Here is a 21,562-nt window from a genome sequence, read left to right as displayed (position 1 = left end):
CATTATGTCGCTTTAAATCAGCCCGCATAGTGCCTGCAATATACGTACACATTAATAGCGCAAAGGTTTCGCCGGTTTGCCGCTTCTACCAAAAGTTGTGTCCGTCTGTCAAAAATATCTGGGGGAGCGTTCACTTTATCGAAGAACCGCTGGCTGATACACCAAGTGCCCACTTGTGTTAATTAATTTAGGGTTTCGCGTGTAATTCTGGATTACGTGGAAGCTCGAGCGTTGTATCCACCGAGTATCAGTCACAGTGGCACAGTGGCACAGTGCCGCTGTCAACAGCGACCCCCCTTATTTTACTATCATCATCCATGAATCCAATCACCCAGTCTGGTCTCATTGGACATCTACAGTACTAGCCTATACGGAAAGCGCTAGAGCACATAGATGCAACACAATCCTTCGGACTTCAACCAAGGTTCAGAATAGGTAAAGAGAATGCCACAAATGGCTACCGTGGGCGCCGGTGTAAAACGGCCAGTTTACCAGAAAATTACCGTAACAAATCCCTGGAAGCATTGATTTCCGGTTGAGCATCTGCTGCTGTACATGCAGGTACGATCTGAGCCATAATTCACCGCAGAATTTTCACTCATATTGACCGGGCACCCACTGGTCAAGGGGCGACTTTGTCTTGAGTGGATGCAGTTTCAGAATACTTATGGGGTGTACGTCGCGTACCTCGGCCTCTTGCCCCTCAGGGCGGGCGCAACAATCTAAATTTGCACGGTACACTAGCCACTTTAGGAAGGGGTTGAAATCTGCGAATACGGCAGGTGCCCCTCCAGGATCAATCCCCTAATGTATTGCTGCTACATTAATCCAAAGATCATGAGAATATACAATATCAGTAGAATTTCTGGATAAGCATTACAGAGTGTCTTTCTCGTTAAATAGAGCCTCAGTGGGAAATGCGCGAAACACGTGGCAAAGTGTGGCTCCGGATTCGCCTAAAAGCCTAGCCGCCTAGGCAGCCAAGATTGCTAGTTAGATGTCCCGCACACGAATCGCATACGAGTCGGCGACAAACGTGGACGGCCCAAGGCGCCAATTGGAATTACAGTTTGAAAAATTCAAATTGATCACAATGTACCTGAGCGGTCGGTAGTATCTTTGAACAGCTAGAACCGCGCAGGAGATACTAGGCCACTGGGATGTGATCCATTAAATCCGACAATTAATTGGGATTGGGAATGGTATCATTAGTATCCAAACAATCCTCGGGTAAAATAGTTCAGAGACAGCCATGTCTTGGGCAGTGGGTCCATCCTGTGAGAGGATATGGGGAAGAGGCTAGTTCTAGCGATCTGGCCTTCCACTTTGGAACAGGGTCAATCTGTGACAGGGGCTACCCCAAGGGTTTAAGCTTGTTTTGGCTCAACGAGTAGTTTTAAGCCGTAGGGTTCCGGGTAACGCTTTCGCTATGGGCCCATTGCGTTGCTCCCCCCATATTTATTTTTGCCCTGCACCAGTCTCCCTCAAGGTGGGACAGTAATACCCACCACATTACTGTTGCTGAACGTCTATCCTCGGCCACAGCGCGCTCTGTCACCTATGGCGTTTTCGTATCCCCACAACCCCTATGCATATCGAGTACCGTATCCACCAAGTCTCCTTTCCCATGGCTTTTGCCACGGCCATGCGTTGGTTGAAGCAATCAGTGTGCACCGCCCCCTTTATTTCCTAGATCGAAATGAACGAGGAGGTTTTGCGCTACGGCGCTAGCTCCAGGTAGCCAAATAGATGGGTTCTGCCCGTTGTAACAGAGGTGACCCTTTTAAACCCGATTTCTGCCCCCGAGGTCAAGACTTTGATGAAATAGCTTCATCTTTTGTCAACTTTCGCAAACTCTCAGGATGCCCTTCCCAATCAAGGCGCGCGACAATGTCCTGTCGAGAGCTGAGATTGAAGGCATGATTGCCGAGAAGAAGCTCATTATCATTGTCGATAACAAGGTTCTCAAACTCGATGCCTGGATCAAATTCCATCCTGGAGGCAGATTGGCCATTGAGCACATGGTCGGAAAAGATGCCACGGACGAAGTGAATGCGTATGTGTTCCATCCATCGTCCATTCCTGCCCCAGCTTGCTTGCGCATCTACTGACAAACAGCCCAAAGTCTGCATTCCCAGGAAGCACGTCAACGCATGAGCAAATTCCAGATCGGTCGTATCGAAGGAAGATGGACCAACTTCCTCCCTCCTATTCAAGGTGGCACTTTCCGACCCTACTCCGAAGCCCAAGCAAAGGAAGACGAGCAAGCTTTGTCCGATTCCGAAGGACCGAGCGAAGAAGCCTCAGCTCCGCCATCCCCCCTATTCGAAGCCGACGAAGACGCATTTGGCTTGCGACGCCGGCTCTCCATATCGACCATTTCCTCAGCAGTCAGCGCCATTCCTCAGCCCACAACTGAAACCACTGAATCCACTGAACCCAAGCCACGAACATGTGTGATTGACGCCCGAACCCAAGAGGAGATCCAGTTGGATTTATCCAAATATCCTCCTCTTGATGCTGCACACCAAGAGAATATCATCCAGAAATATCGCAAGCTTAACGAGCGTATTCGCGCGGCTGGACTCTACAACTGCAATTACTCTGCCTACGCCATTGAAATATGTCGATACTCTCTCTTCTTTGGTCTTTTCATTTTCTTTTTGAAGACCCACTGGTTTTGCCTGTCGGGCTTCTTCCTCGGATGCTTCTGGCACCAACTGGTCTTCACTGCCCACGATGCTGGTCACATGGGCATCACCCACGACTTCCAGACTGATACCGTGATTGGAATGATTATTGCGGACTACCTGGGCGGACTGAGCCTGGGCTGGTGGAAGCGAAGCCACAACGTTCACCATATCGTTACCAATGCTCCGGAGCACGATCCCGACATCGAATTGATGCCCTTTTTCGCCGTGTCGCAGCGCTTCTTTAGCAGCCTGCGGAGTACATACTACGACCGGATCATGGAATTCGATGCGGTGGCCAAAGTGACAGTCAAGTATCAACACTACTTGTACTACCCGATTCTCCTCTTCGGTCGCTTCAACCTCTACTACCTGAGCTGGGAGTACATCTACCTCGGTCTCGGCCCCCGACACGGCGCCGGCTGGTGGCACCGTTGGTTCGAGGCAGCTGGTCAAATCTTCTTCTGGACGTGGTTCGGCTATGGGGTCATCTATCTGAGTATTCCGGGACTGTGGAACCGGATCGCCTTCATCCTCATCTCTCACATGGTCACTGCACCTCTCCATGTGCAAATTACTCTCTCTCACTACGCCATGTCCACCGCGGATCTCGGACCTCATGAGTCTTTCCCTCAAAAGATGCTGCGAACGACCATGGATGTGGACTGCCCCCAATGGTTGGACTGGTTCCACGGCGGACTCCAATTCCAGGCAATTCATCACCTGTATCCCCGCATTCCTCGCCACAACCTGCGCAAGACGCAGGAATTTGTGAAGGAGTTTTGCGAGGATGTGGAGATTCCGTACGCTGTGTTTACTTTCTTCGATGGTAACAAGGAGGTCATCGGTCGACTTGCGGATGTCGCTAAGCAGGCGGCCATTTTGGAGGAGTGCCGCAAGGCAGCCGCCGTCCAGGGTGTCTTCTCCGATCACCACCATTCACACTGAGGACGCTTGGTCTCCTGTGAGATCACTGCAGATCACTTCATATGATACCCTTTTTTTTAAGTTTTTTTTTTCTACTGTATTATTTTTATTGAGGGTTTTTGTACTAGAACAATTCAAGCGAGAAAGTCCCCTTTTCTGAATGTGATTTTGGTGTTCATATCCAACCTATTTCTCTGTGAAACGAGATGTCTTGATTCTAACCTGTATATCAGCCCTTGGCTATTCTTGATGGTAAAGAGATACTGGTTTCCTGTTCGTGTAAGAACGAATGGTTCGACGGAAAGTATTGTTTGCTGCGGTCACATTCCTATTACACGTTCCTACCTTTCTATCGGCAGCTCTGGTTCCGGGCTAGACCTTTCGTATAGATTGTAGATATGTCCTCTTGAGCTCGAGTGGATATAAAAAGAATTAACAGGAATGTCCAGAGTGTCCAGACTGTCCAGACTGTCCACAGTGAAGATTATACAAACTATGCTTGTTCTTTTCGAACAGGGCGAATCATATTTACTTGCTCGTAGCCGGGGAAAGGGGAGAAAGATCCTCCCACGGCCTGGAAGCCATATTTCTGATACAGGGGCCTCCCATCAGGGGAGCTGGAGAGATATACTTCGACGGCTTCCTCATCAGCGCGCGCAAGACCCCATCGCAATAGTTTGGACGCCAACCCACGTCCTTGGTACGATGAATGGACAGCCAAGATTTCGAGATCTGCCGTACGTCAGTTGATGCATGGTCGTTGTCGGTGCATGAGAAGCGAGATATAGCAGCGGGTTGACAACAGTTCAGGTGTGGAGATAGAGATAGACATCCACCAAGATACCCCGACTGCTAACGCACAAAAGCGCACAAAGACATCAGGGACGGAACATACAATAATGAGGTCTGCCCTCCATAAATTCCCTGTGATGGCCATCCATCGTCCCGAAGAACCGGTCGCAAAGCTCCGCGTCGCTTTCCTCGGGCCATCGCGCGGCAGGAACCTCAGGCTGCCGATCGTGATCGGCGCTCGACCCTGACGAGAGCCGTCTCCATTTCGCGAACGCCACCACCGTGCCAGGAACGGACGAGTCCGCCACCTTGAGCATGACCTGGTCTGCCGGCGCATCCATGCCACTGAAAAGATTATGTTCCAGCCAGGTGCGCACCCCTGGCGTGTCTGGAAACATGGTCCGATTGAAGGGATCGGAGAAGGCGGCACAGAACACCTCGGTAAGCTTCGGCGCGTCGGCTTGCTCGGCGATGTGCACCTCGAACGTCATGGCTGGTATGTTGGGATTGCTTGCAGAATGGCTGTATCCCGTCTGTGCCACGTTTTGCTGACTGTCCGAGGCGTAACCTTAGGTTTGGGTTGTTCTGATCCTGTGCTGCCTGGGTTGGTGGCAGGAATTGGTGTTGCGGAAGGTGCGAGCGGGTCGCGGGCTAAGTTTTCACCTGCGAAGCCAATCAGTTGGCTTCGCAACTCAGAATTGAGACGACCTAGCTGGTAGCCTGCAGTTTATGATTATTATGATTATTATTATTATTATTAGTATTCTTCTTCTTCTTACTATTATTATTATATTTTCATTTGTAAGCCTTTCAAAGACAGGCGCCCACGCCTTGTGGTTGCGTTTTTTCCGTTTAGAGTTTCTCGCCACGGAGCCAAAATTGGGGTTTATTATCAAGGCACTTTGTCGTGCAGCTTGGAGAGGCTCGGACTAGCCACCACGTTGCAATGGAAATGACTCATGTCAATGATAGGGGTATCTTGTATGTTGAATCTCATTGGCCCTAATTCTAAACATCAAATTTCATTAATACAATCCATGACTAACATGGGATTGAAATGCGATGCCTGGATGAACGCCCCTGGGATGGACGCGCTCCGTATGGTAGACCGTGGTATAAACATAGACCTTAAAACATCGACCGCGCGGCCCACCATTAAAAAAGTAGAGAGGGAAGAAAGACTTTTGGGAACCGACACGAGAAGATGTACTTGCGGTGGAGCTTGCCCGCCAGGATCCGGTCGGCACTCCACGCGGCCCGGCGATGGGGGAAATGTTGCAGGCGGCTCCACAAATTGTAGGGGTATTTGCCGGTTGACGGTATCATGAAATGGACACGACGACACACGGCGGTTTGTGCGTTGCGTGGTTGATGCGACAATAAACTTGGAAATAGCACCTCTTAGATCTTTTCCGCCGCATGCTCGGGAACTGCGATGGGGCTGACATCCCCCTCTCTTGATGGAGGGCTCGACGCCTGTGCCTCGGGCCGTCTGGCGGACGTCGCGGTGTTCCGATGGCCGCTGAGATTGTTGGAAGGCGGGAGGAGCGAGCGCCGGATTCGAGGGTCGTCGGGCTGCTGCTGTCTGCCTTCGCCGCTACTCTTGGTCGATTCCATCTCCGATTTGACGTTCTGGTACATGCTCTCCACGATAAACACTTCTTCTTGTACGTCTAGATCGCAGCCCACCAAGCAGAACTCGCGTTCGCGTTGCTCAATGTACTCTCGGATGTTCTTCCACTTGTTCTCGTAGCTCTTCAGGCGGTCTGGAAGGCCCGAGCCGCGCAAGTAGGTCAAGATTCCGGCCACGATGGTGTTGATTGCACCGAATGCCGTGATGGCCGCGTGGGGACCACTGGCGGCGCCGAGCGCTGTCAATGCCGCAGCGACGACAATCTGGATGCCCAGACAAGTGTTGATGAGGTAGTTGAAGATGGTGTAGGCCTGTCGAGCCTGACTTTCACTGGTCACGACGCGTGTGTAGATACCAACATTGGGGGCGGTGCGAAGGAGATGTCCGCCTTGCGTGAGAGCAGGAACACTATCAATGCCAGTTAAGGCCCGGAAGATCAGAAGCTTGTCATTGGGCGGAATCAGAAGCTCGGGATCCTGGGTCATGCTGGTGAACCGCTTCCCTCCTTGCTCGAGGTCCGGCATGCCATTACCCGCAGGGGCCCCCGAGCCATAGGGCCCGCTGTTACTACGCTGGGCAGCGGCGGCCGCATGAGCAGCAATAGGCGGAGGCGTGTTATCCTGACGGAGTAGGGCAGCCTCAATCACTCGGCGCAGCAGGCCTTGGCCCTTGGATCCTTCCGACATGGTTCAAGGTGTGTGGTCGAGGTCCGGACGCTGGAGAGGTAAGGTAATCACGGTTGAAACTGCAGACCGAGGCGGGGGTAGCGGTCTACATTTGTAGCTGTGCGATCAGCAGTCGGCAGCGGCATCCGGCTGCCTTTTCTTTGTTTTTTGTTTTTCTTTGGTTACGGTGTAATGCGCGCTGGGACAGGTGCAGATGACCCCGAGCTTAGTGCAGATTTTAGACTGGCGCCGACAATTGCAGCAAAGCCAAGCCTGCCTTTCAGCACACGACTGCTGATGTACGTGATTGCTACTTGAAGCGGTAATTCTGGGTGGGTGAAACCTGCAGGATCTGCCGGTCTGGCGGATACAGGGGCTCTTATCTCAATCGTGACAGGCCGGCAACTTCGGCGACGGGATGTTCAATGGTGACCCGCGCACGCGGGCTGGAGTTTGTTTTCAATGGGGTTGGCAAGGGGTGATGGCCCTCGATGGAGCTCAACACAGCTTTAGCCTGGCGTGGCGTCCAGTCCGGCGGGGATCTGCACGGAATCCTCGCGCGAAACAGTCAAGAACGGTGGAGACGGCTTTGGAGGGTTTGGGAGAATGGCGGGCGAGGATCGCGATGGGCACGAGCTCTCCCGTCGGATCCATCAAGGAACAAAATTCCCCGCGTTAGGGGCCGGGGGGGGGGTAAGTTTAGGGTCGTTGATGGAGTCCTCGGGTTGACGCGTTTTCCACAAAGAGTGAACCGCCCGGGGTTCTGTTGTGCATGGCAGGCGAGGGATCAGGGTTCTTGGGCCCCACCGAATGATTGAGATTGGCACTTTGCAGATGGGTCCGAGATTGAGTGGGTGAACATGTTCGAGTGGAGTTCCTTTGGACGGGATGGCACCTGCACTCTCGGGCTAGCGAGCTTTCAATTCCAGACCGTGCGAAGTGCCGATTCCATCCACTCGGTCTGGTTGGTGCGTCCCCCTGCCCCAAACACCAGCGATCAGTGCGCACAGAACTGGAAATACAGTAAGAGAACAAGATCTAGATCGCGCCTCGTGTCTTATCGGAGGGGTCACACGAGAGAGAAGCCTGCCTCTTGGAGGTCCAACCCCCGGAGTTCTTTGTACGACGGAGTGATGTGATTTATCGGCGGGAGGGAGGTGTGGACCTGTCCCGAGGGGCTTCTGTCACTGCTCCTCTGAAGCCTGAAGAATGCGACGGTGCTGAGCTCGGCTCACGGCGGCCCCGGCCCATCCATCCTGTTTGTGTAGCTGTATGGGGACTCGCGGTCGGTGATTGGCTTGCAGCATCGCGCTACACACCTCCGCGGCCCCCCTAAAAGGCGTTGTGGCGGGCTGAAGGGCCGACTCCAAACTCCCAGCGCCTCTGGTTGGGATAAATCAAAGCCATGTGAACGGCTTCGTCGCAGTGGCTGGTCGCAATGGCATTCCCACTGGGATTATGCAGCAAAACGGTCTGTCGCAGAGGCTTAAGTTTCCACAAGACGGCGTTCAACACAAATCACAATGCAGATTCTGACCCTCCCACCACAGTGAATACGGCGACACCGAGTCACCGAGGGTCGACAAAGTCTAGCACTCTAGACATTGGAGGGTAACCTCGCTTGCATTGCCGGCTGTTTCTCTGGGCTCGCAAATCAGTACTCAGCTGCCGGCTTGCTCTCATGACAACTCATACCCGGACATGGCACCATCATCTCCTCACGGAAACTCACTGACTCACCGTGAGAACGAGGGTGCCTCTTCCCTAGGCCTGCACAGAGCCGTGTTGGCCCTTCATTGGCGAATCGGATGCGATCCCCTTTTCTCTCAAAGTGCTTCCACTTTTTCTTGTGAAATTCTTCGTCTGGCACCGCAGCACGGCTGGCGTCATTCTCCACTTGCCTCTCGGAGGTTTTCTTGGTTGGGGTTCAGAGTGATGAGGCGACCTGGGCAGTTGGGAAGACACGTGAGCCTGCGACCCAGCGAAAGAAAATATGATGCTGGAACCGATGCACACGAGGAGGGCGATCATCCCATGCCAGATCTATCCTGCGCCTGAAATAGAACTGCGCATAAACTTGTATGTGTGCGGGGGAAAAATATTTCCCACCGTCGCGGTATAAACTCCAATGAATCTGGGAAGAATAGAGAAAGGAAAGCCGCCACTCAATACGCACGGACGTAGGAAGGGCGCTTAGAGGAAAGGATCGATTGAAAACTAAGTAAAAGCAGAAAATGAGGAAAGAGCTGCGGAGAAAACACAGCTTCCACGCATACCAGGCTTCACCGCAGAGTGCAATTGCTTCGCACAACCTCTTCCACAACCACGCCAATGAACCCACATCCTGCAACTGCGAAAGCCCAAGGATTCGTCAAGTCCTTCCAGGCAGGCCAGAAACTATTGTTCTCGCCACGCCAGTTCTGCAGCTGCTCATACTTCGGAGAATTCTCTGCCTGGTAGCGCTTTTCTTGACTCGCCTCCGTCTGCATGTCACCACCCACAAAGCGAAGGAACACATAGTTGGCGAGTGGGCCAAGGAATACTACTGGGTGAAATGAATAGGTGAAATTCAGAAGGAGAAACGAGAGATGGACCAGCGTGTCTCCCAAATAGCTAACCACGTATCAGCAGGAATCAAATCGAAAGAGAAATCAGAAACATACTTTGGATGGCGCACCAGGCTCCAGACACCATGTCGGCACAGATCGTCTCGCTCTTTGCGATGGAGCTCCAGCTGCGTATCAGCCATTACCTCCAGCGCAAAGCCGGAGCTGAACAGCCCCACGCCCAATGCACGAATCGTGTTGAGGGTATTCGTGCTCAGCGAGAGGGTTGTATCGCCCATGGAGAAAGGCACAGTGACAGGCAAGGAGATGATACTCAAGAAACCAGCTTCGGGTAGGAAAACCTTGAAGAAAGCCGATTTCCAGAAGCCTTTTTCGTTCTTCTGAGCATCATACCGCGGATCATCCCGCCCACGAGCCAGCGACCGACTCACGATCCGGGCAAACAGCCGCGAACCCCAGACAGTCACTCCACCGAGAAGAAGCTTCTCAGTCCAGGTGAGGCCCCTCCAGGCATCATTGAAAGAGGTGCCGGTTTCGTACATCGGTCGTCCGATGGCTGTCCACCATGCATTGAGGACTTGACCCGATGGCCAAAGCCAGTCTTTGATCTCGACGCGGTCTGTTCTTTCAGCGGCAACATAGGCCGCAACCGATAGGCCAGAATAAAGACCGAATGAGGGCAGAAGAGTTGATTTCAAGATCCCAACCTCCCCCGTCGTCATGTTCAACACCGAACGGGGGGGAGCTGGAGCCCGCGGATGGGGCTTGGGTTCGATCATCATGGAGTAGGCTGGAGCGCCTGCCATATTGCTTCGGATCGGGAGCTTAAAGTATTTGATATTCAGTTGAGAGAGCAGTCCATTGATGAAAGCGCACAAGAAGATTTTGAGAGATCTTTGACCGCCATAGCCTGAGCACTGTGGTTGATGTCAACCTTACGTAACCGGACCAGGTTCTGGATGCATTCATTATTCGGGACGTCGATGAACGAAACTGAGCTGGATGAAGATGAGAAAATCGAAAGGAAACCCGAAATGATTCAAGACGGCAGAATAGTATGCTTTTGAAAAGGAAATGATAAAGAACAAAATCAAAAGAGTCCCGAGCAAAGCAGGCCCCAAAAGTCGATGGCCGTCGACCAACTCATCAGAGAGTGCTTCCGTCAAAGGTTCCGACCCACTCGATGATATTATTTCTCTTGGTAGAAAAGACGTCATCATACCTATAAATATACTTGCATACTACGTAGCATGCCAATATGGCAAATAGGTCACGGGCGGTATTTGCATAAATTGCGGATTGTGAGCAGTTGCGCGAGTGTAGCAATATACCTCTACTTGAGTCTATAACTACTAACATAGGCCTTTGAGTGGCCCAATATCTTAACACCCATATCAAAGCCAAGTAATAGCATAATAGAATTATTGTAGTTATTGTCAACGGTATCTAATCTCGGAGCGCGAAGCATGAATCGTCAAAATTATCTAAAGGAGTGGCGCGACGACAGCCAGCAACAGACCTATTAGGCCTGCACGAGAGACAGGCATAGCTGATGATGCCTCATTGGTGGTAGAAGAAGAAGAAGATGCGCCCGCGGTGCCAGATGAGCTATCACCGCCGCCGCGGGTCGTCGTTGTAGTTGGAACCTTTCCAGATGTGCTTCCACCAGTAGCCCCGGTACCCGTGGTATCGACGCCCGTGGCACTAGAGCCCGTAACTGATGAACCGGAGAATGAGTCCGTACTCTCTCCAGCGGTTCCACTTGACCTCGCTGAATTAGAACCGGTGACTGTTGTCAAAGTACGTGCACCAGTATTTGAACCGTCTGTCCCAGATCCACTGGTAGTTGATCCAGTTGAACGGCCACTTTGATTACCTGTAGTGTCGGTCTTCGTGGTAGTGTCAGCGCTGGTGGTGGTAGCTGTGTGTGCCGGGGACGTCCCAGTGGAGGCACCAGTTGTATCTGCTGTTGTACTAGCAGCAGTGGTCTTTGCGGTAGTGCTAGCAGCCGTCGTTTGCGCGGTGGTGCCCGCGGCTGTTGTCGTCACATCAGCACAGAAATCCAGCCACTGGGAGAAAGACGGCAAGAGCGTTTGTGAATATACAACCGAGGGTGTCGAAGCCCAATGGCTGATGCATGACTTGCAATTGCTCAAGTCCGCCGAGAACGCTGAGTCACTCTGACATAACTCTGGCACTTTTCCGATAGACTGAGGCTCTAGCGCTGCATCGTTGCAGCTGTTGTAGCAAAGAGAAGGAATATCCTCTGAATCTCTCTTTTGCTTCCGGCCGACGACGAAGTCCCAGAGTGGCGAACGTGTGCCGCGCTTGCTGTTCCCGACGACCTGCTCTTCTGTGTACTGGAAGATGGAGTAGTTCAGGCCAAAGTCTACCGGATCGAGATTGTAGTAGTCTCTGGAAAAGTTGTACTGATGACCTCCCTCAATAGAATGATTGAAGATCAAGGGCGGAGCCACAATACAGTCTGAGGGAGCACAAATGTAGCCGACCGCGGGAAGACCGGCTTCAACATTACAGCCGGCGCGGTCACCCGTGTGAGGAGGCTGGCAGAGATACCCAGGAGGGCAGCCCCAGGTATAATCGTCGGGAATCGCACTGGTGGGCGTATATGTTGGATTAGCGATGAGAGATGAGCAGACGGAGACGGAGATAGTCGTGGTGATGGTTCTGCTACTGGTTTGTGTCTGCGTCGTCCCTGCCCCAGAAATGGTCTCGGTGATGGTGGCACCTGATGATGTTAGTATTGATAACGTAAATCTGTGTTGAGTGATATATACCTGGGGCAGTGACTGTATCGAAACTTGTAATTGATCCGATGACAGTAGCTGTGCTGGCCGGGCGCGTGATTGTTGTGGTAATGGTTGACCCTGGTAGAACAGTCGTTCCTCCTGGCAAGGTTATGGTGCTCGCAGGCTCAGTAATGACTGCTGTGATTGTCGACGCTGGAATAGTCGTGACAGAGTCTGATATGGTCTCAGTCACTACTACAGATGATCCTGGTAGCGTGGTTCCCGGCAGAGTAATCGTAGAGCCCGAAAGGGTAATCGTTGCACCAGAAAGGGTAATCGTGGACCCTGGAAGGGTGACTGTCGACCCATCCACAGTAGTCTCTACTGTTGATCCAGGTACAGTGACGGTTGACCCGTCGATAGTAGTCGTCACTATCGATCCAGGAACCGTGACTGTGGACTCGCCAACGGTTATAGTCGAGCCTGATTCGGTGACGGTGGCCCCTCCGATAGTAGTTGTTATTGTTGACCCTGGCACCGTTATGGTTGATCCGCCGATAGTAGTAGTTATCGTGGATCCAGGTTCAGTGATAGTTGGTCCACCAACGGTAATTGTTACGATGACTCCAAGCCCGGTGACTGTTACTGTTGAGACATCCGTAACCGGTGTGCCGATCGTTACCGTCGAGACGTCGGTAACAGCTGATCCGCTGGCAGTGATGGTGACTGTCGAAACATCTGATCCGCTATCGGTGACGGTGACTGTCGAAACATTCGTGACAGCTGATCCGCTACCGGTGACGGTGACTGTCGAGACGTCGGTAATATCTGATCCGCTATCGGTGATGGTGACTGTCGAGACGCCGGTGATAGCTGATCCGCTGGCGGTGATGGTGACTGTCGAGACGTCGGTAATATCTGATCCGCTGGCGGTGATGGTGACTGTCGAGACGCCGGTGATAGCTGATCCGCTGGCGGTGATGGTGACTGTCGAAACATCTGATCCGCTACCGGTGACGGTGACTGTCGAGACGTCGGTAATATTTGATCCGCTGGCGGTGATGGTGACTGTCGAGACGTCGGTGATAGCTGATCCGCTACCAGTGACGGTGACTGTCGAGACGTCGGTGATAGTCTCGTTACATGTGACGGTTTGGGTGATAGTCTCCGTGCATGTTACCGTGGCCACGGACCCAGGTCCTCGAGCTGCCGGTGAGTCCGCATTGTTGGCGATCGTCGCAGACACTGTCGCGGCGACCGTTGGAATTGGACTATTGTAACCCGATGTTGACTGCGCGAGGGCAGTAGTTGCCCACAGCGACAGCCAAGCGATCGAAATCTTCATCGTTTACCTCTCTTGAGAGCTGGAGAGCTGTAGGACTGTCTCTAGACCATTTGCAGGATGTTGAAGGACAACAAGAAATAAACAAAGCCAGGATGGCCTACGAGGTAGAAATGCTAACCAGCTGCACGGCCCCGCAAGCTTCGTGTCTTTCAAAGGAGCACATCTTGCAGGGAAGATCGTGCGAGGCTCGGAAATAGTGCGGCTGGGGACGATTCCGCCATCGTTGGATACGTTGTGTGGAGTTGTCAGCCCACAGCCTGTAAACTGCGGGACACGAGGTGGGTCTCCGGATACCAGTGTAGGCAAGGCTGAATGCGCACGGATGAAAGCCATCAGTCAGGTCAGCAAGCAGCCGCATTAGAGACAGTCGGAAGTGTAACCCTCGTCGCCAGTAATGGACCTACTTGGCCCGAAGCTGGGATCTTCGTGGTAAAGGTCGGGCCTGCCTGCAGCAAGGCTGTCATCTGTCGTTGGCTGCGCCCTTCTGCGCGGGGACACGATGTGGGGACTGATGCACGCTGGGCAACAAAGAGGTGCGTGGCTTCAAAGGGAAAAAGAACAAAGCCGCATCGTGAGGCGCAACGGAGTCCTCTGCAGCTTACCACTCGTCGTCCATCCCTTCTCCGGCGTGCAGCTGACTGGCGTCCCGACTCGCCTAGCTACTGTAGGCCGATAAACCCGCATAATACGACCGCAATTTGTAAAATACACGTCCCTCGTCTCGTCTCACTCTGCTCTCGTCCGGAATTTGTCGTCGTAACAGACCAGAGTCGCAGGCGATGAGCGCGGCTGTGATTGCAGCGCTTGAAGAATGAGGTTTCTGTCAAGCACGGCAGTGACGCTGCTGGCGGTCCTCGTGGACCGCGCAGTGGGCGCATGTTCAACATGGCAGACCCAGGTCAACGTTTCCATGTGCAACTGGCAAAGCTTGCGAGGTAAGCATCCGGGGTAGCGCTGGGATAAGGCTAAAGGATTTGGCCGGACTGACAGTGATAGCCAACATCCTCCATGACACAATCTATCTTGATGGAGGTTATCTTTGGTTGCAACAGTACTGAACAATCCATTTTCTTTCATCTCTTGCGGGCACTGACAATCGCAGAGGATTTGCTGACGGGTGTGTCAATTATGCGAATGATGGTAAGGATCGAAAAACACTGAAGCCCGAGAAGATATTTTGACCAGGTGACCGCAAATAGGCAATTTCCAAGGCTACATTTACTCCCTCAACCTTTCCACCTCGTTCAACACCAGTTCCAATTTCCTGGCCGTCCTCAAGAATGAAACTATCGCTGGCGGTACTGCCAACAATCTCGCCCCAAATTACATTGATGGGGTGATGTTCTCGAATCAAAACGAGTTCTATCTCTATGGGTGGGTCGCATATTGGAAAAGCGGGTGAAAGCGTCATTACTGACATGGTTATTGCAGAGGTATGGCTCGTCTCACCAACAGCAGCGATCCACCGCCCAATAATGAGGTCCTTGGATATGAAGGCTACCAGTATGGCGCCTATCGCAACAACTGGGGGCCCGGCTGGCATGAGGAAAATCTCTCTGCCAACGTCACACGATATATTACCAACGGCGCGGGTGTGTCGGCACCGAGTGAGAATTTGGGCTTCTATTTCAGCGGCATGCGTGCTGCGGACTGGGGATCGTTCACGTACGACCAGCTAAACGCCAACATCACGGCTGATACGCTGATCTCTGTGGACATGTCCACAATGGGCGATGCAAGCTGGACCAACGATACCCTGCCGGACCAGATCCCAGGCCGTGCCAATGCAGAGCTGGTCTGGGTGCCCGTGTCGGACTCTGGAGTTCTGGTGGCCATTGGGGGGGTCGTTTACCCGACCGAGTTTTATCAAAACACCGGGCTGAATGCTTCACAGACTGCGGAGAGCAAGAAGATTAGTCCGACCTTCATGGAGACGGTGTCAGTCTACGATGTGAAGAGCCAGCAGTGGTATTTGCAGAACACGACTGGCGAAACGCCGCCCCAATTGACACAATTTTGCTCCGTGCTGGCCAGCGCGTCAGACGGTTCATCACATAACATCTATATATACGGAGGATATAACGGCATTGAGCTTGATAACAATCCGTCTGATGACGTTTATATCTTGTCTCTACCTTCCTTCAAGTGGGTCAAGGCATACAGTGGCACGAATACGCATGGTCGCAGTGGGCATCAATGCATAAAGGTATATCCCGATCAAATGCTTGCACTTGGAGGGGTGCGTGTCGGCGCAACCACTTGTTTGGGAGGAGGTGTTATCGTCAACTTCAACCTCAACAGTCTGAACTTCCAGGATAGCTACGACCCAAAGCAGTGGAGCAAGTATGAAGTACCGGATGTAGTGACGGCGCAGATAGGTGGAAGGTGTGTATACAGCCTACAATTACCGATCAAACATGGCTTATAGTCCACATAGTGCCACGGGAGGTGCAACCACCACTGCCCCATCGTCATGGACCAACAACTCTCTCGCCGGAATTTTCGACAAGAAGTATTCGAAGACTCTCACAACCTATTGGCCCTACAACAGTGCCAATAGTTCAAGCAGCTCAAGCACCGCTACATCGGACCACAAGGGTAGCGGATTCCCCAAGTGGGCGGCCGCAGTGATTGGTGTGCTTTGCGGCATTCTCGTTGTCGCGCTTCTTGTTGGAGCCTGGTGGTTCTGGCGTCGTCGTCGCCGTCAACACCGAGACAGCCTTCAACCCACCTTTGTTAAATCCGATGGTGCAACCGAGGCAGATAGTACGGAAGTGCGCCACTTGATGTACGGCGGCGGTCCGACATCCCCTGTTCCGGGGCCAAGGTCTACATCCACGGGCATGGAAACAGGGGCCAATGACTCCTCCGTACACGACTCTGTCCTCACGTCCGTATCGCCTCGGACAGTGGAGTCAGGAGGAGACGCTGTGTATGAAATGCATGGTATGCAACTAAAATCCCAACCTAATCCCCCATCAATGGTCTTTGATTTCTGACACCCATCCAGATTCCTCACCCATCGAGCTCGCCACACCGTATAATGTTGCTTCATCGACCCCCAATACCTCCCCATTATCAAGTCCGATACAAACTCCAGTTTCACCTGCATCCCCCGAATCCGAAGCGGCACAATTTGCCCGACCAGGACATAACAGAACCTTGTCTACGGCGTCGACAGTACCGTCAATCGATAACGTGATGACGGGTCGCACGTCGTATTTCCAAGAGGGTTTCGATAACAAGCCCATGCCGCATGCACGCCATGAATCTGAGATCTCGGAGTTGAGTGTTAGTCCGGAGGAAAGGACACAGATCAGAGGTGAGACAATTCTTGAAGATGAATTGTATATTCGTAATGGAGTGTAGGTATACCAGAGTTCGGGCGCGAAAATAATGAATTCAACGCAAGGATACCATTTCGTTACTTGATGCTTACGGTGTGAAGGTTTAATGAAATATCAATTATTTTTGTCGGATATTGCTGCTTTAGAGACCCGTATGCTTCAATACTAGGATACGTTTGATAAACATGCCGCTTGCTCACGCCAATAGAAATGTGCTATATAATACACAAGACGAAAATAGATCATCGGACAACCACGAGTTCTCGCCACAAAAATAGCATTTCAGATCAGTTCACGTGGAATCGCTCGGAATGATCGGCGATCGCAGGGCTGATATCGATGCACCAATCGGGGGCCGGGACTCCCCTCGAGTTTTGTAGGCTTTGTTGATAATTGCGCTCAGCCGATCATTCCACGTTGTTATACGAGAGCTCGTGTTGGGCACGAAAAATGCTTCAGCTTCAGCGCCACACCGCGTATACGAATCATGGAGGACTGTCATGTTGAACGACTGCAAGATATCAGAGGAATCTGTCGGTATCGGCAAGCAGAGATTGTGAAGGTCAAGATCTTCCGGTATACGTTCAAGTGGTAGCCTGCTGGTCTGCAATCGCCTAGCCTTTCCAGTATTTTCACCTGAGGAATCTGGACGTTGGTCACTTTGGTGGCGTATGAGGTACGATCTCGGGTCGCTTTGAGGCAGAGTCAAGGCCGAGGCCGGGTCCTCAACAGCACCACCCACAGCCAAGGCAGATTTGGCGGCAAGGTATCGATTATGATGCGGTGAATTTGAAGTGGAGGGACGGGCCCTGGAATTCGATTGGTCTGAATAAATCCGACGTTTTTGGTTGGCCTCTCGCTTGCGCCTCTCAAATTCCATTGCCTTCTCTAGTTCGGAGGAGCTTTCAGCGTTGAAGCCGCCGTGAATATTGGCTGCCCATTTTTCTAGAACAGGGAACCCCCGACCGCTGTCCATGGACTCTGTCTGGTATTCATTTTGAGGCGAGGCAGCAGTGGAATAATGCTGGGGAGAAGTGTCGGGTGTTTGCCCCCTAGGGGGATCGTCTGGTGGGTGGTGGCCATCGCGATGGCCATCTAATACCACGGATGTTGTGGTTACGGTTAACGGCGGGTTAAACCTCTGTTGGGCAAGTTGGGAGAGTGAAGGGGTGTTCTCGTTTGGCTCAGGAGGGGTATCTAAAAGCCTTTGGCCAAGTGATGTCTGGGTAGTTCGCTGAAACAAAGTATCCAGGGCTCCGTTACCATACCGTTCCCGGTCGCGTTCCCGTCTTGCTCTTGGGGAGGCACTTGCCAAAGAGCTCGATTGAAGCAGAGATTCTTGAGAGGATTGTGGGGGTAGACGACGACTTGCCGGAGAGACTGGCGTGCGCCTCGAGAGGGAAGGGTTGAATAGTACAGAGGTATGCGGTGGTGAGGTGGAAATATGTCGCTGAGGTTCATCTCGTTGTCTGGTTCCTTTTGGAATGACCTCCGGAGAGACCTTCGTCATAGCCAAGAGAGGAATATTTTCGTGAAGAGGAGCCTGGAATGAAGCATTAATCCTAGATATGGACCACGGATTAATATAGCGAGAGCTCCTCCCTCCGGAGATTTCATCGGTATGAGAGTCGACATTCTGAGCTCTATTGCGTGGTGTCTGTTCAGGGGACGGTGCACCATGAGATGACAAAGGCTGCGGAGAATATGAGCTAGCAAGTGATGCTTCTGCATCGACAGTGTACATCTGCTCGTGTGACGACGGCGGATTTAGTGGAAGGGGTCTTCGAGCCATGAGCAGCTCAAAGCTAGCATCTTCTTGGAACGCGCTTGAGGATCGTATCTGCTCAATGGGACTCTTCTCAGGCAAGCCAGGCAACGCCCCATAATGGTCGATGAAAAGATTTTCGACCATTGAGAACACAAAATCCCGATCCTCGAAAATAACATCATCCTTGCCAGGCTCGATATTGATATCGTAAGTGCCCAGAGGACACTTAAGCTGAATGCAAAGAAATGGATTGCTAACATATTGGGATGGTTTGCATTTCGAGGCAGCAGCACGAGCATAAGACTGGAACAATTTGACGATATCATGACCAACACCCCTGCATGTGGATATTGGTCTTCCATCGATACTCAGGAACTGGCCCGTGTTATTCACCTTTGTGAAATCTGTGACGATCAACACATGAACCTAACGAGTGAATGGGGGAGAAGTACCTGTGTCATTCCTGGGGAGAAGAGCGACAATGTGATATTGACTTTGGTTGGGATTTTCGTCGTTGTGTGTGGGAATACCAGACACAGCTTCTTTCATGATACAGCAGGAAGTAACATCGCGCCCAACAACTTTCACGGCCGCATCCGCGAGGGCCGGATTTGCACCCGGTGCATAAATCCAGTTGTTGTTTTCATTCTTGGCTTTGAGAACTTTCAATGAGAATCTTTTGGAGAGCTGGGCCATAGCATATGTTTGTACGAGCCTTTTGATCTTCGTGAGGGTTTTTGTAGCCCCCTTTAGCGCCGCTTGTCTTCGCACAGGGATAAACTTGAGAAAGTCCTTGATGCAAACAGTAGTCCCGATTGGATGAGACAGCTTCTGACACCTAGTGCAGATCAGTCAGGATGCAGTAGATTTGTATTGTACAACGAGCGAGCATACAGGGAAAGCCCTCCATCTCTAGCGTACTGAAGTTTCGACGCGACGATGTCTGAGGCGACGCGTGTAGTGACGATGACACCAGCTGACATTTCAGCGATGCTGGCCAGTGCTTCGCCACGAAACCCCAAAGAAGTCCCACCGACATTCTTCAGGTCATCAATGGTCGAAATCTTGCTTGTGTATGCGGGTTTGCAGACAAAATGGTGGTCTTCGGCGGTGATCCCATGGCCATTGTCCTTGACCTGGATCACATCCACGGTATTCTGCGAGATTTCGATTATCACAGATGAGGTAGATGCATCCAGCGCGTTGTCAATAAGCTCCTTGACTACCGAGCAGGGATCTGAGATAACCGATGTAGAGCCAATCGCCCGGACGGTGGCGTGGGGGAGCGCCTCGATCGGCATTCTGGGAATGCAGGGCTAGCTGTGCATTTTTCTGACGTGATAACAAACAGCCGCTAGACGGTATATATCACCTGCGGAGATATTCCCAGTCATCAAAAAACTGTTGCTGAGCAATTCGCGATGTGAAGTGTCGCGGCCGATGTCCCGCTCCAAAAGCGCGATTAGTCATCTGGCCCAAAAACATCACCTCTCCGTAGGGAGCAGCTCTACATCTTCTCGCCTGTCTCGCCTCAGCGAGATCCTGAAGTTCGAAATGTTGAGCGATGATTTTACCATATCTCAACTAGCGATTCCAGCCGTTAGCCTTTTGATCAGCTTTCTCGCTTACTCATCGCAGTACTTCTTTCTTCACTTCGAGGCTGCCCCCCTTCGCAAAGATGAACTCTGGAAGATCAACATCTTCGCATTATGCATCTGGATCTGCTATTTTCGCGCATGCTTTGTAGACCCTGGTCGTCTTCCTACCAAGGCAAATGTGGCTTTGCTTGACCATCCAGAGAAAGACACGGCCACAGGCCGGCAGCGGTGGTGTCGCAGATGTGAAGCTTACAAACCACCACGGGCCCACCACTGCAAGACATGCAAGAGGTTGGTTTCCACAGCTAAATGGGATTCGATGGCATGGACTGATGTTGCCTAGATGTATCCCCAAGATGGATCACCACTGTCCGTGGACTTCCAACTGCGTCTCGCATTTTACCTTCCCGCACTTCATTCGCTTCCTGTTCTACGCAGTAGTTGGAATGGGGTACCTGGAGACTCTTCTTTGGGAGCGTGCATCCATTGTCTGGAGTAGCAGATATCTTCCCAGTGTAAGCCACTTGGACAAACAGATTCCTACTCAGCTTCTAATTTTGCTCCAGTACCTCGGTCCATCAGTGGGACAACTAATCCACCTTCTTCTTCTCTTCGTTATCAATAGTATGACAGTTTTTGCGCTCTTCATTCTGTTGGTACGAAGCCTTTGGTCCCTTTTGTTCAATACTACCACCATCGAATCCTGGGAGATCGAAAGACACGAAACTCTTGTTCGCCGCTCTCGGGTCCTGGGCGGTTATCTGGACGCACCTGGTGGGAAGAAAATCCGCATTAAGAAGCAAGAATTTCCCTACGATATTGGACTCTGGTCCAATATCAAGGATGGGATGGGTGGTAGTATTAACGTGAGTGAACACCATCTTTTCTTCGACGAATTGACTAAGACCATCTCAGATTATTAGCTGGTTTTGGCCATTGGCTGCAACACCCGATCATGAGACGGGATGGGCATTTGAAATCAACGATTTTGAAGGTAGACTAATCCCTTGCGTAAGTAGAATTGTCATTTACTCGATGCTGACCCGATGCCATCAGATCCCGGTGTATCCTGGCCTCCGCCAGATCCCGATCGCATTCCTTTGCCAGCTAGGCCTTTGCCGGAAGATGGATCGGAATTGCTCAAGTCCTACTCCTCTGCTCGTGAAGAAATAGAGGCATTCAAACGTCGCCAAGCGGAGGACTTTGAACGTGCAAGGCCCTCTCCAGAAATCCAAAAGCGCAAGCGCTTTCATGAACGACATAAGCAAAATGATGACCGCGAGGATGATGAACAAATCCTTCCAGGACCTGTGTATGGTGATGATTCGGACGAAGGTGAAGAGTCCTGGCGAAACGCCGAGGGCGAACGGTTGCGTGATTTCGGCGTTGATGAGGATGTGGAATTCTACGATGAAGATGAAATTCCTTTAGGGATTCTCATGAAGCAGCGCAATCAAGGCCGATGACATCTTGCCGAGGA

The 21,562-nt window shown here is 51.9% G+C and overlaps 8 protein-coding genes across 8 annotated transcripts; 3 read left to right on the top strand and 5 right to left on the bottom strand.

The window, feature by feature from the left end:
* Positions 1-1,862: 1,862 nt before the first annotated feature.
* On the top strand, positions 1,863-3,638 carry N7482_008840 (fatty acid desaturase; the record flags this gene model as incomplete). The annotated part of the gene is made up of 2 exons (XM_056690964.1): positions 1,863-2,056; positions 2,126-3,638. 2 exons carry the CDS (start codon positions 1,863-1,865, stop codon positions 3,636-3,638), a joined length of 1,707 nt encoding a protein of 568 aa, XP_056540729.1.
* A 472-nt stretch (positions 3,639-4,110) lies between these two features.
* Positions 4,111-4,900, bottom strand: N7482_008839 (GNAT family N-acetyltransferase; the record flags this gene model as incomplete). Its single annotated transcript, XM_056690963.1, has 2 exons — positions 4,111-4,349; positions 4,513-4,900. The coding sequence occupies 2 exons, from the start codon at positions 4,898-4,900 to the stop codon at positions 4,111-4,113; spliced, it is 627 nt and encodes a 208-aa protein (XP_056540728.1).
* A 910-nt stretch (positions 4,901-5,810) lies between these two features.
* N7482_008838 (uncharacterized protein) lies at positions 5,811-6,728 on the bottom strand (the record flags this gene model as incomplete). Its single annotated transcript, XM_056690962.1, has 1 exon — positions 5,811-6,728. One exon carries the CDS (start codon positions 6,726-6,728, stop codon positions 5,811-5,813), a length of 918 nt encoding a protein of 305 aa, XP_056540727.1.
* Positions 6,729-8,989: 2,261 nt separating this feature from the next.
* On the bottom strand, positions 8,990-9,996 carry N7482_008837 (DUF1295 domain protein; the record flags this gene model as incomplete). The annotated part of the gene is made up of 2 exons (XM_056690961.1): positions 8,990-9,320; positions 9,371-9,996. 2 exons carry the CDS (start codon positions 9,994-9,996, stop codon positions 8,990-8,992), a joined length of 957 nt encoding a protein of 318 aa, XP_056540726.1.
* A 762-nt stretch (positions 9,997-10,758) lies between these two features.
* Positions 10,759-13,369, bottom strand: N7482_008836 (uncharacterized protein; the record flags this gene model as incomplete). The annotated part of the gene is made up of 2 exons (XM_056690960.1): positions 10,759-12,023; positions 12,073-13,369. 2 exons carry the CDS (start codon positions 13,367-13,369, stop codon positions 10,759-10,761), a joined length of 2,562 nt encoding a protein of 853 aa, XP_056540725.1.
* A 312-nt stretch (positions 13,370-13,681) lies between these two features.
* On the top strand, positions 13,682-16,738 carry N7482_008835 (Kelch repeat-containing protein; the record flags this gene model as incomplete). Its single annotated transcript, XM_056690959.1, has 8 exons — positions 13,682-13,902; positions 13,967-14,033; positions 14,171-14,304; positions 14,472-14,509; positions 14,569-14,743; positions 14,801-15,754; positions 15,807-16,315; positions 16,380-16,738. 8 exons carry the CDS (start codon positions 13,682-13,684, stop codon positions 16,736-16,738), a joined length of 2,457 nt encoding a protein of 818 aa, XP_056540724.1.
* A 270-nt stretch (positions 16,739-17,008) lies between these two features.
* Positions 17,009-19,785, bottom strand: N7482_008834 (putative DNA mismatch repair protein; the record flags this gene model as incomplete). The annotated part of the gene is made up of 3 exons (XM_056690958.1): positions 17,009-18,888; positions 18,937-19,322; positions 19,379-19,785. The coding sequence occupies 3 exons, from the start codon at positions 19,783-19,785 to the stop codon at positions 17,009-17,011; spliced, it is 2,673 nt and encodes an 890-aa protein (XP_056540723.1).
* A 253-nt stretch (positions 19,786-20,038) lies between these two features.
* Positions 20,039-21,548, top strand: pfa4 (putative palmitoyltransferase with autoacylation activity Pfa4; the record flags this gene model as incomplete). The annotated part of the gene is made up of 5 exons (XM_056690957.1): positions 20,039-20,373; positions 20,426-20,597; positions 20,649-20,948; positions 20,998-21,076; positions 21,139-21,548. 5 exons carry the CDS (start codon positions 20,039-20,041, stop codon positions 21,546-21,548), a joined length of 1,296 nt encoding a protein of 431 aa, XP_056540722.1.
* Positions 21,549-21,562: the final 14 nt, after the last annotated feature.

Source organism: Penicillium canariense, assembly GCF_028826845.1.
Source record: "Penicillium canariense strain IBT 26290 chromosome Unknown utg000006l_segment0_segment0, whole genome shotgun sequence".
Taxonomy (NCBI): Eukaryota; Fungi; Ascomycota; class Eurotiomycetes; order Eurotiales; family Aspergillaceae; genus Penicillium; species Penicillium canariense.
The sequence above is the reverse complement of the archived record's forward strand: the minus strand, read 5'-3'. Positions and strand labels throughout refer to the sequence as shown.